This window comes from Anabrus simplex, chromosome 1, assembly GCF_040414725.1.
Source record: "Anabrus simplex isolate iqAnaSimp1 chromosome 1, ASM4041472v1, whole genome shotgun sequence".
NCBI lineage: Eukaryota > Metazoa > Arthropoda > Insecta > Orthoptera > Tettigoniidae > Anabrus > Anabrus simplex.
In genome coordinates this window covers 88,667,079-88,680,687 of record NC_090265.1, presented here as the reverse complement: position 1 = coordinate 88,680,687, position 13,609 = coordinate 88,667,079, and the positions used below count along the sequence as shown (strand labels likewise).

General features: G+C 40.8%; 1 protein-coding gene across 1 annotated transcript in view; it reads right to left on the bottom strand.

The window, feature by feature from the left end:
- Positions 1–13,609, bottom strand: part of LOC136861791 (glutamate receptor 1-like) — a 373,013-nt gene that overhangs the window by 7,897 nt on the left and 351,507 nt on the right. Inside the window, exons 16-17 of the mRNA XM_067138845.2 lie at positions 12,756–12,893; positions 1,828–1,902 (exon numbers count right to left, since the gene is read on the bottom strand). Of these exons, the coding sequence (XP_066994946.2) occupies positions 1,828–1,902; positions 12,756–12,893 (213 nt within the window). The remainder of the gene's footprint in view (positions 1–1,827; positions 1,903–12,755; positions 12,894–13,609) is intronic.

The window sequence follows — 13,609 nt, the reverse complement described above, 5'->3', positions numbered from 1 at the left end:
CATGATATTTTAACATTTTAACGACAAATACGTTTCCTTCAGCGAAGTGATTGAATCATTTTCGCCGTGTTGAGATGGATAGTTCTTCACATCCATCAGAATGAGTTTAAACTACGAATTTCTGAGCAGGGCCAACTAGAACTACACTGAGCTAATTGGCATAAAGTATTAATTTGGACATGCTCTGAGTGTTGTTGCTTTCAACGGCGATAGTTAGAAAATTAGGAGGTTCAAGGGACTGAAATTTTCACCAGACATAGATTACTCTATTCGGCTTCAAGCTCTTTCTGGATTATTATGCTGCTTTCAGTTAATTTCTTATAAATATATTTTTGTGAAAGCATCTGATCAGTTTGATAAACATTTGCAGCTAAATTGCATTAAACTTACCTGACGTAGTATAATTAGCCCTGTGAACTTCATACGAATATTTTCAAAATTCTCGTTTACTTATTTCTTAGTGTCCAACAGACAAGACCCGCCATGTTTCTTAAAGAAGAGGCTGGCCCTGACCAAAAAGATTCCAAACATGTTCGTCTTTATGATCAAGAATTCAAGTATATTTATGCTGTTTGTAAACATAGAGATGAGAGGGAGGTTAGCGTTTCCGCATGCCACTCATAATTACTATACATATAGTTCCTCAGAAGCTAAATTTAACCATTTAAATCCTACAATCCCTCTATGTTCATAAATATGTTATCCAATCAGAACTACGTTCAGAACGGTACAAATTTGGCTGTTATAGTGCCTCAAACTACAGCCGTAATATCCACTACTTTTATATGTGTTGAATCATATTTTCTTTGTAATATGGAATTGCGGGTTCGTGGATGCAAAATATTCTTTATGAATATTTCTTGACCGGATTTCAGAATGCTCAGTTCTAACTCTACCGTACGGTCATATCTATCCACTTTGAGGATCCATGGAACGGAACGTCTCGCACTTCCTCGTATAATCCATGTTAACAATCCCTCAAATCGCCAGTGATAATGGTTCGAATACATTGATAGTGGGCATTTCTAGGAACTTCACCATGTTCTTAGGCAGCCAAGAAGCATGTAGGAGTTTCTGTCTCACTATCGCAACGCTAAGAGTAGTTTCCATATTTGTTTGAGATATTTCTAACATACTATATCCATTACCGTTGAGTTCTACAATTAAGTAAACATGGACATTATTTTCTTATATCTGGAAATTTACTTTATAATTCAGGTATGGAGAAAGAGATACAAATTATAAGGTATGAAGTTGAGGTTAGAATTTGCACATCCTTAATCTTATATCTTGCCAGGTTTCTTGCTAATTGACACCTACATTCATTATTTCAATTAGTCACCATATGCAAACTTAGACCTGTACCTAGAATAATTATACCGTAAATCCTGCACCTCCTTCTTGTTTCATGCTTTCTTAAATAAAATCTCGAATCAAAACTTGAAGTTATAAAATGAAATCATAAGACATAATTGATAGACCACTATATCAGCTCATCAATATGCTTACGGCATAGTGCTCCTTTACAAATCATCTGACGTCGGGCGTACTTTTTGTGTCATCGAAGCTTCCCTGGATTATTTTTCGATAGTGACATCTTACCCATATTTAAAATATGCATACGCTTTAAAAACATGACGGATCCAGTACATTTTCTCCATAAAAATTCAGTTTCTTACTCCTTCAAATCCCATGCACTATACATGAATTTTTATTCGTACTATGATTCATAATGGTGGCTCTCGAATATTTTTTGTCCTTCACTTAGAGTAACTATTTTTCTCTCTAAAGTATATGTATTAAATTTCTTACGAGAAAGCTACTTACCCTCCCGTTGTCGAAGTCTTTTCCGCCACCAATGGTGAGACGTGCTTTGGCCTTCATTGCATCCGCTAATGGAATCTGTGGACCAGATATCAGTCAGATGAAGGAGTGAATGTAAGAACGACGGGACTTCCCAGACAGCTTGCAAAGTGACAGAGAAATAAATACATATCATAAACTGCTGGGGGAAGCATCTACAACCTACTTTCAAGAATGTTAAAAATAATAAATAATAATAAAGGATAGACAACTACATTCACTGTATTCATTTCGAAGTAATATTAACCTCAGTGGATGAACATTCTATAAGGAATTTTTACATATTTCGATTTCCCCTGAAGATGTACTATGTTTATACATCATTCAAGGATTCTGTACGAATTTTAACGATTAAGCATATTATTGCATTTGTATCATTGACATTGGTGTTATGGGTATTGCTCCCACTCCAGTGAAAGTTATATGAGGATGCTATAAACGCTATCTACAGTATTCGTTTCTTTTATAAAAATTGCCCAGATCTTTCTAAGACATGTTGTGATTTAATGAGCAGGAAATAGGGAATCTTCTAGACCCCTAATTTATTATTTATAGCATCTATCACGAAGCTATTAGAACAAACAGCCATTATATTAATATAATCAATTATCATTATGTATGAATTCCAAGAGGCTCCTGATATCTTATGGATAATGTCTCAAACTCCATATGCTCGTAAAATGGTCATCCACGGAGGCTGCTTATTGTTAACAAATAATACTTGTCTGTTGGTAATCACAAAAGTTATTAAATAAGGGGTAGCAATTATAAAAATACGATAATAATACCTATTCGAAAATTAACAAGAATCTCTGTAGGTTCTATCGGAAAGTGGGGAAACAACCATAGAAGCATTTCGACGAATACTTGAATCATAAATCTCTCTCCTTTTCAAACAGGATGCTCTTAACCCTCCAACTATCGGTCTACGTTTTCTCTTCAGATAAAGGTACAGTACTTTTGAATGACTAAGTGTAACACAATCCTTAAAATTACATAAATGTGAACTCACTCTATGAATCTGATTCACAGGTATAAAGATTGTAGACATGGATTCCTTAAAATTAAATACACTTTACGGATTCTCAGTTCCTCATTTTTGATAAATGTCATGAACTTGAATTGTTTAAGGAAAGTTGTCTTGCACAGCTCAACACCTAGTGGAGTTGCGAAGTATTTTCTCGTATAAATTAGAAGTTATTGAACGTCGTCCTTTTGTCAGACAACACGATTTCAGTTACAGTGTCTAGTTATCAAGACGCTCGGAGAATGCTTCTCTCACGAGGCCCATTAATTTAAAATATACGCAGGAATACAGGTATGTTTGTCGTCTCTCTGTTAAATCATCCGGAGGCTGACTGGACCTCAACTCACCAAAATCTATGCACTTGTAAGGAAACCGCAGAGCTACAATAAGGCGTACATAACATCCAGGCGTACTAGTCGTGATTCAAATGTCGTTACTCAGCACCATCCATACCTCAGTACACTGTCACAGTCATAAATGGGACTGAAACATCTATGGAAACTGTATTTTATTCTGTCCAGTGCCAAAGTGCAGATCCATAAATACAGCACTCCTTCAAGAAATTGCAACAGACGATAGAGGTATGGCGGTCGCATAAATTTTCAGACCCTTTAAGACTCTGCTTAGCAGTGGCTGACTGACTGGGTCGCCCGCCATGTTTGCAAATAGGGATTGCTAACCCAATAAAGGAGAAGTGAATTCTCCGTTACCAAAAATAATTCTATACTCAGCATGGAGATACAATTAAATGTACAGTTATTTGGAGGTTGTTGAAATATTAAAACGATTTGTTTTATGGTGTAGCAAGTGAAATAAGGGTGGTTAGGTTCTATTGATGTGTTCTGACTACTCTAATGGCTCCTAAGCTAAGGTACAAGCTCAAAGATGAGCTTCTTTTTCTTTGTCTTTTCACATTCATGCGGGGTCGACGTTTCTGACAATCGTTTCCATTTTCCTAAGTCCCAAACGGCATTTTCTCATAAATTCCTTCCCCTGAGATTCTCCCGCACACAATCCATCCATCTTCTTCTGTATCTTCCACTCTCCCTGCTACCTTCCACCTCCATTTCAAACAGTCTCCTTCCCAAAAATTTGTATCCCTGAGTTTAATGTGGCCATACTGGGGCAATCGTCTTTCTTAGACCTTTCTAGATATTTCAGTCTCTCTAACTTGCCTCGTATAAAGATGTTCTTGATATGGTCTTTGCAGGGCTGAGTGGCTCAGACGGTTGAGGCGCTGGCCTTCTGAGCCCAACTTGGCAGGTTCGATCCTGGCTCAGTCCGGTGGTATTTGAAAGTGCTCAAATACGTCAGCCTCGTGTCGGTAGATTTACTGGCACGTAAAAGAACTCCTGCGGGACAAAATTCCTGCACATCGGCGTCTCCGAAAACCGTTAATGTAGTTAGTGGGACGTAAAGCAAATAACATTATTATTTATTATTATTGATATGGTCTTTCCTCGAAGCTCAGTGATAAACTACGAAGCGGATTTTCGAACCTACAGAGGCACAAGTACAACGTCCCCCTGTGGGTGGGGGCGGTAGAATAACACCCACGGTATCCCCTGCCTGTCGTAAGAGGCGACTAAAAGGGGTCCCAGGGGTTCTGAACTTTGGAGCGTGGGTTGGCGGCCACGGGGCCCTCAGCTGAGTCCTGGCATTGCTTCCACTTACTTGTGCCAGGCTCCTCACTTTCATCTATCCTATCCGACCTTCCTTGGTCACCTCTCGTTCTTTTCCGACCCCGACGCTATTACGCTTGCGAGGGCTAGAGAGTCTTTCATTTTCACGCCCTTCGTGGCCCTTGTCTTCCTTTGGCCGATACCTTCATTTTTCGAAGTGTCAGACCCCTTCCATTTTTTCTCTCTGATTAGTGTTATATAGAGAATGGTTGCCTAGTTGTACTTCCTCTTAAAACAATAATCACCACCACCACCACCACAAGTACAACGACAATGAAACAGCTGAATGGTTAGGGTATAATCCAGTGTTTCCGGTTGCTTATGGGGGACGGAAAGGTATTGAGATTATTTGAAACCTCAACTGCTTAAACTGGCTCTTCAATCCGTTTTGATTCCGGAAGAAGTGCCCTTTTAACCTTACAGCCACTGTTACGATCTATCAGCGAGTGACGGTAAGGTTCGTAGTTGAAAGTCTTGTAAGCTGGAAATCGTTCGAGATCAGTTAACAAAAAAAGTCGAATTTTATTTTGGAAAAATCAAATGATCATAAATATATCTATCTTTCAATAAATGAAGGTTAAATTGATAACTATTAAGTTTTTTGCATCTAACGAGTCGTTTTCAAGAGACGTAGTATGGAATTTGGAGTCGGCATGTGTTGGTTTCAGTACATCGAAAGCGAGAAACTGGCTCGGCGCCTAAGGAACTACCAGTTTGCCGAACTGAGTGTCTCAGGTGGTTGAGGCATTGGCCTTCTGACCCCAACTTGGCAGATTCGATCCTGGCTGAGTCTGGTGGTATTAGAAGGTGCTCAAATACGTCAGCTTCGTGTCGCTAGATTTACTGGTACGGAAAATAACTCCTACGGTACAAAATTCTGGCACCTCGGTGGCTCCGGAAACCGTACAGTAGTTACTGGGACGTAAAGAAAATAACGTTAATAATCCGTTTTCTAAAGTATGGGTTGAGGCCTCTTTCATAAAAGAGCATTCTATATCGATGCCCATCCATCAATTATTCACATCACAGCCTGAAAAATCGCATGAACCCTCGGTACTCCAAGACCTCTCTTTGATAATCTCTGTCATGGCCATCCACCAGAACTTCACATCACAGACTGCACGGTTGCTAGGTAACATCGCATCAGACATTTATGTAAAAAAAAATCTTGGAAATTTAAATTTAAAATCAGATGCCGGATACTAATTATTTATAATTATATACACATGGTTTTAGGCATAGCTTTCTTTTTGATGTAATGTTTCTATGTTTCCTATTTTGACATTTTAACACAGCAACGCTATTTTACACACTTAGTACTCAGAGATAACGACCGCGATGTGACCAGTCCTTTAAATTCGACCACGAGAAAAGCAAGCCATGTTATTGGCTACTTGTGGTGTCTGCGAGAGAGCACTATTTATGTGAAAGATCAAGTCAACATTTAGTAATAAGAGATGCCACACGGCGGCTGCTTATACCGCGCCATAACACTGATTGAATTAATAATCACACGAAGTGACATGGAGCTCCCGCTACTCATCTTCCGTCATCATGATTTCCCCGAGGAGTCACCTTATCTTCATCAATATTGTTTCAGTTACATCAATCAACTTCCATAACTACTTCAAGACATACAGTCTCTATAATATGTACTTAACCTTTCAGCGATTTCATGACTAACTTCTTGCACTAGCATAAGTTTGTACCACCATCATCTGAGTTTTTATAAAAGCGAACATTTTCTTAACTATGCTTGCTCTCTTCTGCTTACTTCGGTCTCTCAGTTAAAGTTTTGCGACTGTAAAACATATCCAGAGTAGGCGGGAAGTCCCTTTAAACTACGCCATAATAAAAAGTAATGTGTAGACTTTTTTACATTTTTACAACAATGTTCTTGAGTAAAATCAGCTTCCATTATCATTTCATTATTCCCGTTCGGTTTAGTCGGGAATGTAACGCGATGGCTGATACAAGTGATCTCAGTGTTGTGGAGCGTTCTGTGGAAGAATTTTCCATGCATTTTAGGAAACTGTCGCCATAGTGGCAAGCATTATTGGTATGAGGAAAGAAAGCCTTTGCGACGGGAAGTCTTTGTAATGCGCTATGTAAAGGTGCGTCCACACTTGTATCAGATCAGCGTATCTGTATCAGGAAATGTTACGCGACCATGATACAGTCGTCTTTTGACAAGACCGCCCGATCTATATCCAATATCTGTATCATATATGCGTACCTCTGAGATTTCCATACATCGGTCTTGTATCATCGGTTGAGTGTTCGCTCTCCTGCTACAATTGACTGCTGCCAGCTCTTCTACGAGCAACGATCAGATACACTTTCTTGCACAGTACGATAGGTTTTCAATGTATTTTCGCGATTTCCTACAATGCGTCATTCATTTTAACCGATTACAATGGTGCGGATCCTTTGGGTCTCACAAAGTGGTATCTTGTTGATAATGACTCATCAACTGTTGAACTTTTTCCATAGACCACTCCGAATCAATTTTTCTTCAACGCTCTGTCCGCAATGTTCGTATCTGTATCACGCATCTTTCCTTTGATGCGACGGCAAAAGACCGACTTTCGGTGAGAACATTCCCGATCTGATCACTGTATCATTTTTGATACACGATCTTGATCCAGACCTCTGGATTCACAAGACCGAACATGATACAGATACGGTGATCTGATACAAGTGTGGACGCACCTTAATGGAAGATCAAGTCCTACTGTCCAGATCTGTGTCGCTGTGGCAGAATCAATTGAACAACCGCCGATGAAGGCAACTCGTAAACGTTGTGCGGTGCTAGGCATCCCACGATCAACTATGCGACACCACATTCGGAAGGCCTAAAAGGTTCTTACTGGTTCCTCGAAATGGTACAATAGATACCACAGGTACGGATATCATTCGTCATAATCATTATTCCAATCAATCCTTATGATGTGGCCTCTTACAATCGGTGAACAAGGTAATTACGAAATAATTCTTTCCAGCCGGGACTGCCCTTAGAATTTTTTGCCAATAAACTCCGGTAGTTCTCCGTATGTCCTCTTCCCATCGTTCCAGTGGTCTTCCTAACTAAACAAGACTAAAGATCTATAATAGTTACAAATAGGGAACTGTAAAGGCGTTTAGATTATTTACAGACATTTGCAAACTGAACGTTTTCTGAGATAGTGCATCGAACCCCACTGTCAGCAGCCCTGAAAATGACTTTCCGTGGTTTCCCATTTACACACCACGGAAACGCTGGGACTATACCTTAATCAATGTTACGGACAATTACTTCCTACTCCTAGCTTTCATGTCCCATCGTCCGCATAAGACCCATCTACACTAGTGTCCAAACGTTAAGCATAATCCCTAAACGAGGCCATACCGCCTGATAGGAATGTCAGACGGATTGCTGAACAAAGGGTAGCTGACTCACACACCATATGTCACACAATTTGTCCAAGAAAACAGTGTCAGAAAGGTTCTGATAGCTAAGGTACACCACTGACAACAACGGCCACACATGCTTCGCAGCGTCGTGGCATACTCTCTATCAGATGGTCCAAGAACTCTTGTGGCAGTCGATCCCATTCGTCCTAAAGGGCAATGCAAAGGTCTTGGAGGGTCCTCGGTGGAGACTCACGGGATGAAATTCGCCTCCCCAATGCATCCCAGGCATGTTCTATAGGATTCAGATTCGCAGACCTCGCTGGCCAGTCCATGCGATGAATGCCTTCCCCAGCCGGAAATTCATCCACCAGAGCAGTGCGGTGCGGTCGGGCATTATCGTCTATTAAGAAGAAGAAGTCTGTACCAACCGCACCTCTGAAGAGTCGAACATTTGGTCTCAGTACCTCATCCCTGTATCTCCGAGCGTTAACAGTGTTCCTCGGACCACCCATAAAGATATGCAGGTCCGTACCGCCAGTCAACATGATGCCGCCCGACACCATGACGCCACCACCACCACACTGGTCCCGTTCCACGATGTTCCTGTGGTGGTATCGGGTAGCAGGTTCTATCCAGATTAATGTGCGACGGCAATCGTTCTGCAAACTGAAGCGGGATTCATCTGTGAAGAGCACATGCCTCCATTCATTCATGGTCCAGTGTCGATGTTGACGGCTCCACAGTAAGCGCGCCCCCCTGTATGCTGGAGTGACCGGGACGCACACCGCTGGAGGTCGGGCAAACAGCGTTGCTGTTCTGAGTCTCCGGTACATAGTTTGCTGGGAAACGGCAACCCCCTGAGACGGCTGCAAGCTCCGCCGACAATTGTCTTGCAGGTGCACTCCGATTTCGTCGGGCGGTTAAGGCCAAATATCGGTCCTGCTGTGGGGTGGTTACCCTTGGTCGACCTGGTACTGGCCTACGACTAACATCTCCTGTGCCTCGAAATCGTCTCCAAAGCCTGGAAATGACACTTTGTGGCACATTCAAAGATACGGTAACTTCGATCGTGTCTGGCCTGCTTCCAGGCGGCCGCGTATTCTACCCTGCAAAACGAGGTCCAAATGGCGTCGTTGTGCCATTATGTTGTCAGGTTCACTACGACGCTACACTCCGCACACCATAACAGGGCAAACACGACTGAGGGAATATGGGGCGTAGGCATTGGCTGTGTTTACCTTGCGGTTATGCCGCTAGTCAAAGTAGGGAACACTCCTTTCCTATACAGTGCGAACACGTAAAGTTGGCAGGTGCATATGTCGTGCGATTTGCGGTCTATTTTCTGTCGCCCTGCTTACTCGTAACTTATGTTCAACTTTTTGACACTAGTGTATGTCGGCGAGTCGTAAAGCAAATTGTAAAAGAAAAGAAAAACACCCTGAACACTTAAGGCATGAGAGTCCATATTAAAGGTGCATGTCTGTATATTTGCATAATAATAGAACACAATACACAATACGAATTATAAATGCACGTTCAGAGAATGTTTTACTGACAGAGTGGATACGCAAGACTAGTGAAAAACATATAATTCACTATTGGAGCATGATTCACTGTTCGTGAAATATTAATGAGATTCAACATAAATTTACAACATTCTTAAGTCCTAGAAGAATGTCTTGTTGTATTTCATTGTTTACTGAAGAAAAACGTTTTCATGTCATTTGCATAGCAATTTCTTTCACTGAGAGAACATTCAGAAAACGCTCATGGTATGCAAAGTGAATTTCCTTTATAATTATGACGAGTAAAGGAAGCCATTACAATTGAACAGTAAAAGAAATTGATTTCACTTATTTGCATCGTAAGTCGATTGTGGGATAAAGAACGAACTGTGGAAATACTACTACTAAAATATGCGTATGAAAACATGGAATGTAAGTGGGAAAGAAGTATATGAGTGGAAGTGCAGTATGGTTAATGAATGAATACATGTTTTATTAATACTACAGGAGTGAAAACGAATGGCTATATGGGAGTAAGACTGCATGAAAGTTTCGTCAGCAGGTATGGGGTAAAATTGCACTCAATTATTTATTTACGAACGGTAGATTTATACAATAAGTCTAGAAGTTTAAACACCTAGCACAATCAGAAGAGAAAGTGTAATATGATCCAGCAGAGTTCACCATCACCATTACCATCACACCTGAAATGCAAGCTCTTTGCTTGGAGTTTGGAGTTCGAACCCTAGTGCAGGTAACAGCTATTCTACAATCTCACATCCACGATTATTTTCAGAGGGTGTCTATCCACTTAAAAGTAAATTATGACAATAAATAATGGAGAGGGCTGGTGCAGGTCTTTTTCTAATAGACTGCCTATAGGTGACCTAAATGTCTGTGAGGATGTGCCCCTACCTAAGATGATTTCTAATGACGAAGACGGCACACACACGCACACACACACACATCTCCCGAGACAGACTAATTATCCAATTATTAACATCACTGACCCGGCCGGGATTCGAATCCAGTACCTCTTGGACCAAAAGTCATGTAGCTATGGATCTGGGCAACGTTATGATGATCATTGCTAGTGGCTTTACGTCGCACCGGCACAGACAGGTCTTATGGTGACGATGGGGTAGAAAAGTCCTAGGAGTTGGAAGGAAGCGGCCGTGGCCTTAATTAAGGTGCAGTCCCAGCATTTTCTTGGTGTGAAAATGGGAAACCACGGAAAACCATCCTCAGGGTTGGCGACAGTGGGATTCGAACCTACTATCTCCCGGATTTAAGCTCATAGCCGCGCGCTCCTAACCGCATGGCCAACTCGCCCGGTTAATGATGATCAAAAATGATTCGAAGTTCTAAAATGCATCAAAACCTACAATAATGACTTCTTTGAGTAGACGTACTTTTATGCTTTTATTTTTCTGTTTCAGTTTGAATAAATGAGGATTATCGTTATACTGCCTTATTTTGTCCGAAACAAAAGTGAGTAGGCTATAACCAAACAAGGCAAGCAATCACGAAGCTGTGAAAGTGTAGTTGTTCCATGTTATACATGTACCAAATGACAACGGAAAATAAAATAATTTCAGAATTGGGCTTTACTGAAATCGGAAGAAAATAGTTTCGGTCTTAATCATCTTACCATCCTGCTACCCGGTCTGCTTTCGAAGAGGATTCAAAACTTCGAAGACTGACTTGAATTTATTTATCAGACCTTCCTGGCTTTTGGGTGAAAATGTTACCCCTTATTGAACTGATAGATATGCAGTGCATCACCCGGTTCAAGGATAGTAATATCCTCGTGTGTACTGACAAGTTGCTGAAGTTCTTTCAATGTTCGCTTCGAGCTGTTGTGAGTGTACTTCTTTCTGTTATAAAATTGACCAAGTTTTGGCAACTTAAGGGTTTAATGGACTTAACCTGAGCAACTGCGCGTGGTGGGCTAAATTTTGTTCCTGAGAACACAATAATAATAATAATAATAGTAATAATAATAATAATAATAATATAGCAATATTTAGTCCAAACGTAGATAAACCACCAAACGTTCTGTCTCAGAGGGTTTTTTTTTTTTTTTTTTTTTTTTTTTTGCCGAAAACGGTGAATAGACCTACATTCGCCCGCATGTAGAATTTTGCTGTTGCAAAGTACAGGATGTCCAAGAAATCCATTAACACTTGACGAGGCAATATTTCACGGAGTATTGGAGGGAGAGAGAGTTCATAATTGATGCTCATGATTGACATGACGTGGGGTTTTATTTACACCATAATAAAGTAAATAAAGCTTTACTAACAATGCCTTTTCTCGTAATGTCAACATACCGTGATTGTAGGCGCATCTGATGCCCTCTCTCTTTTTTATGCTGTTTTCATTACCCTCCCTGAAGGAGAGGGGTGGGCCCACCTTGAAGGTTACGCCTTCACCCTAGCCAGGAGTTTCGACGCTTTGGGGAAGGAGTAATAGTGTAAGGAGGAATGCCCTCTCTTGCGACGGCTCCTTTTTTACCGTGCACGGGCCTCGTGCTGCTTCACTGATGTGTTGCTGTCCAGCGCCATCTGTTGACATGTTTGTTTGTGCACTCCTTGTTGGTGTAAGCTAAACCCATGTCATGCCAGTCAGGTGTGTTAATTATTACCTCTCCACCTCCAATATTCCATGAAGTCTTGCCTCGTCAATTGTTAACCGGATTTTTGGGTCATCATTTACATAATTGCATTACGAAGGCTGCGGACGTGGATTTTGCTCCATCAATCCGATTTCACCACAAAAATACCTTTAGCTAACCGTGTCTGCAATGACTGTCAGCACGCATCCGTCACTTTCAAATATTTTCACCGAATATCCCAGTGGTTGGGGATAGCTGGAGCGCCATCCATGTGTGGTTGCGTTCCTAGAGCACGCTTGTGCGAGAGGCGCGCAAGGTTTGGCTACCTCTGGTCTGCCCCAACACATATTTCATGATACCACACATTGCAGTCGTGGCATTGAACCCATGGTCCATTCAATAATCTGGGTAAAATATTTATAAGTTATGTTAATACGCTAAAGCAATCCATAATATAAGTTGTGTTAAACAACGACGCTGGGTGCGGTCGCCCATGTGTGATAAGAAAGCTCAGCTTGTGTTGGACTTGAAAACTGAGTTTGTGGAGGAGAATTAGAACAAGATGAAGTGAAAAGAATCCGTTCTAACATGCTAGTATAACTAACAGAATTAACTTATATAAAAACTCAGATAGTGTGGTACCAGCGCTAAGAATCGAGTTCACTGACCTTGGCACGAGAAGCCTCGGTGTGGGACTTGTAGCAGAACTCGAGCAGTGCCACTGCCATGGCGAGGATGAGTCCACCGATCAGGATGTAGAAGATGCCTGCCACATTACTCAGCGACAACTCGTTGCGAGACGCATCCTGAAAAAGAAAAAAAGAAACAATTATTGAATGGGGATTATTTTCCATTCTTATAAGTATAAGTGTATGTTGTGTTATTTGATTCATCCGTCCATACACTGGTTAAACGCAGCCAGCTGAGTGACCCTCTTTGGTTCTTAACTGGACGTAGGGTAAGTTGGTACATTTTCGATCAAAATTTAATTAATCGTGCCCTCAAACTTCATTTGCAGTACTATCAACATTCTTTTACATAGTCAATGAAGTAGCCACATTAAACAAGGGCACACATTATTAACAATAGTACTTGAATAAATCCTCGTTGTAAAAATTGTACGAAACCGAAGAGCCTGCCTTGGATCGCAATTGTACCGCTGGTGGTACAATTCTGTAGGTACAATTTGGATCACACACATTTTCCATACACAAAACATATCTTTCCTTTTGTCCCAACACATATTTTATGATACCATGCATTGAAGTCATGGCATTGAATCCATGGTCCTTTTATCACGTAATTCTGAAAAAATAATCCAGATGACAAATTCCACAGTGGTTGTCTTTCGAATGCTTTCATGGAAATGTGTCTTATTTAAGATTTGTTGTGTTTGACATACAGGTTATCTTTCGATTTTTGTTTGCGCCATTGCCATTCTAAAAAAATAGATTTTTTGAACTTAACAATCTGAAAATGCTGACCTGATATTATATGGGATGAAGATATTATTTTTATTACC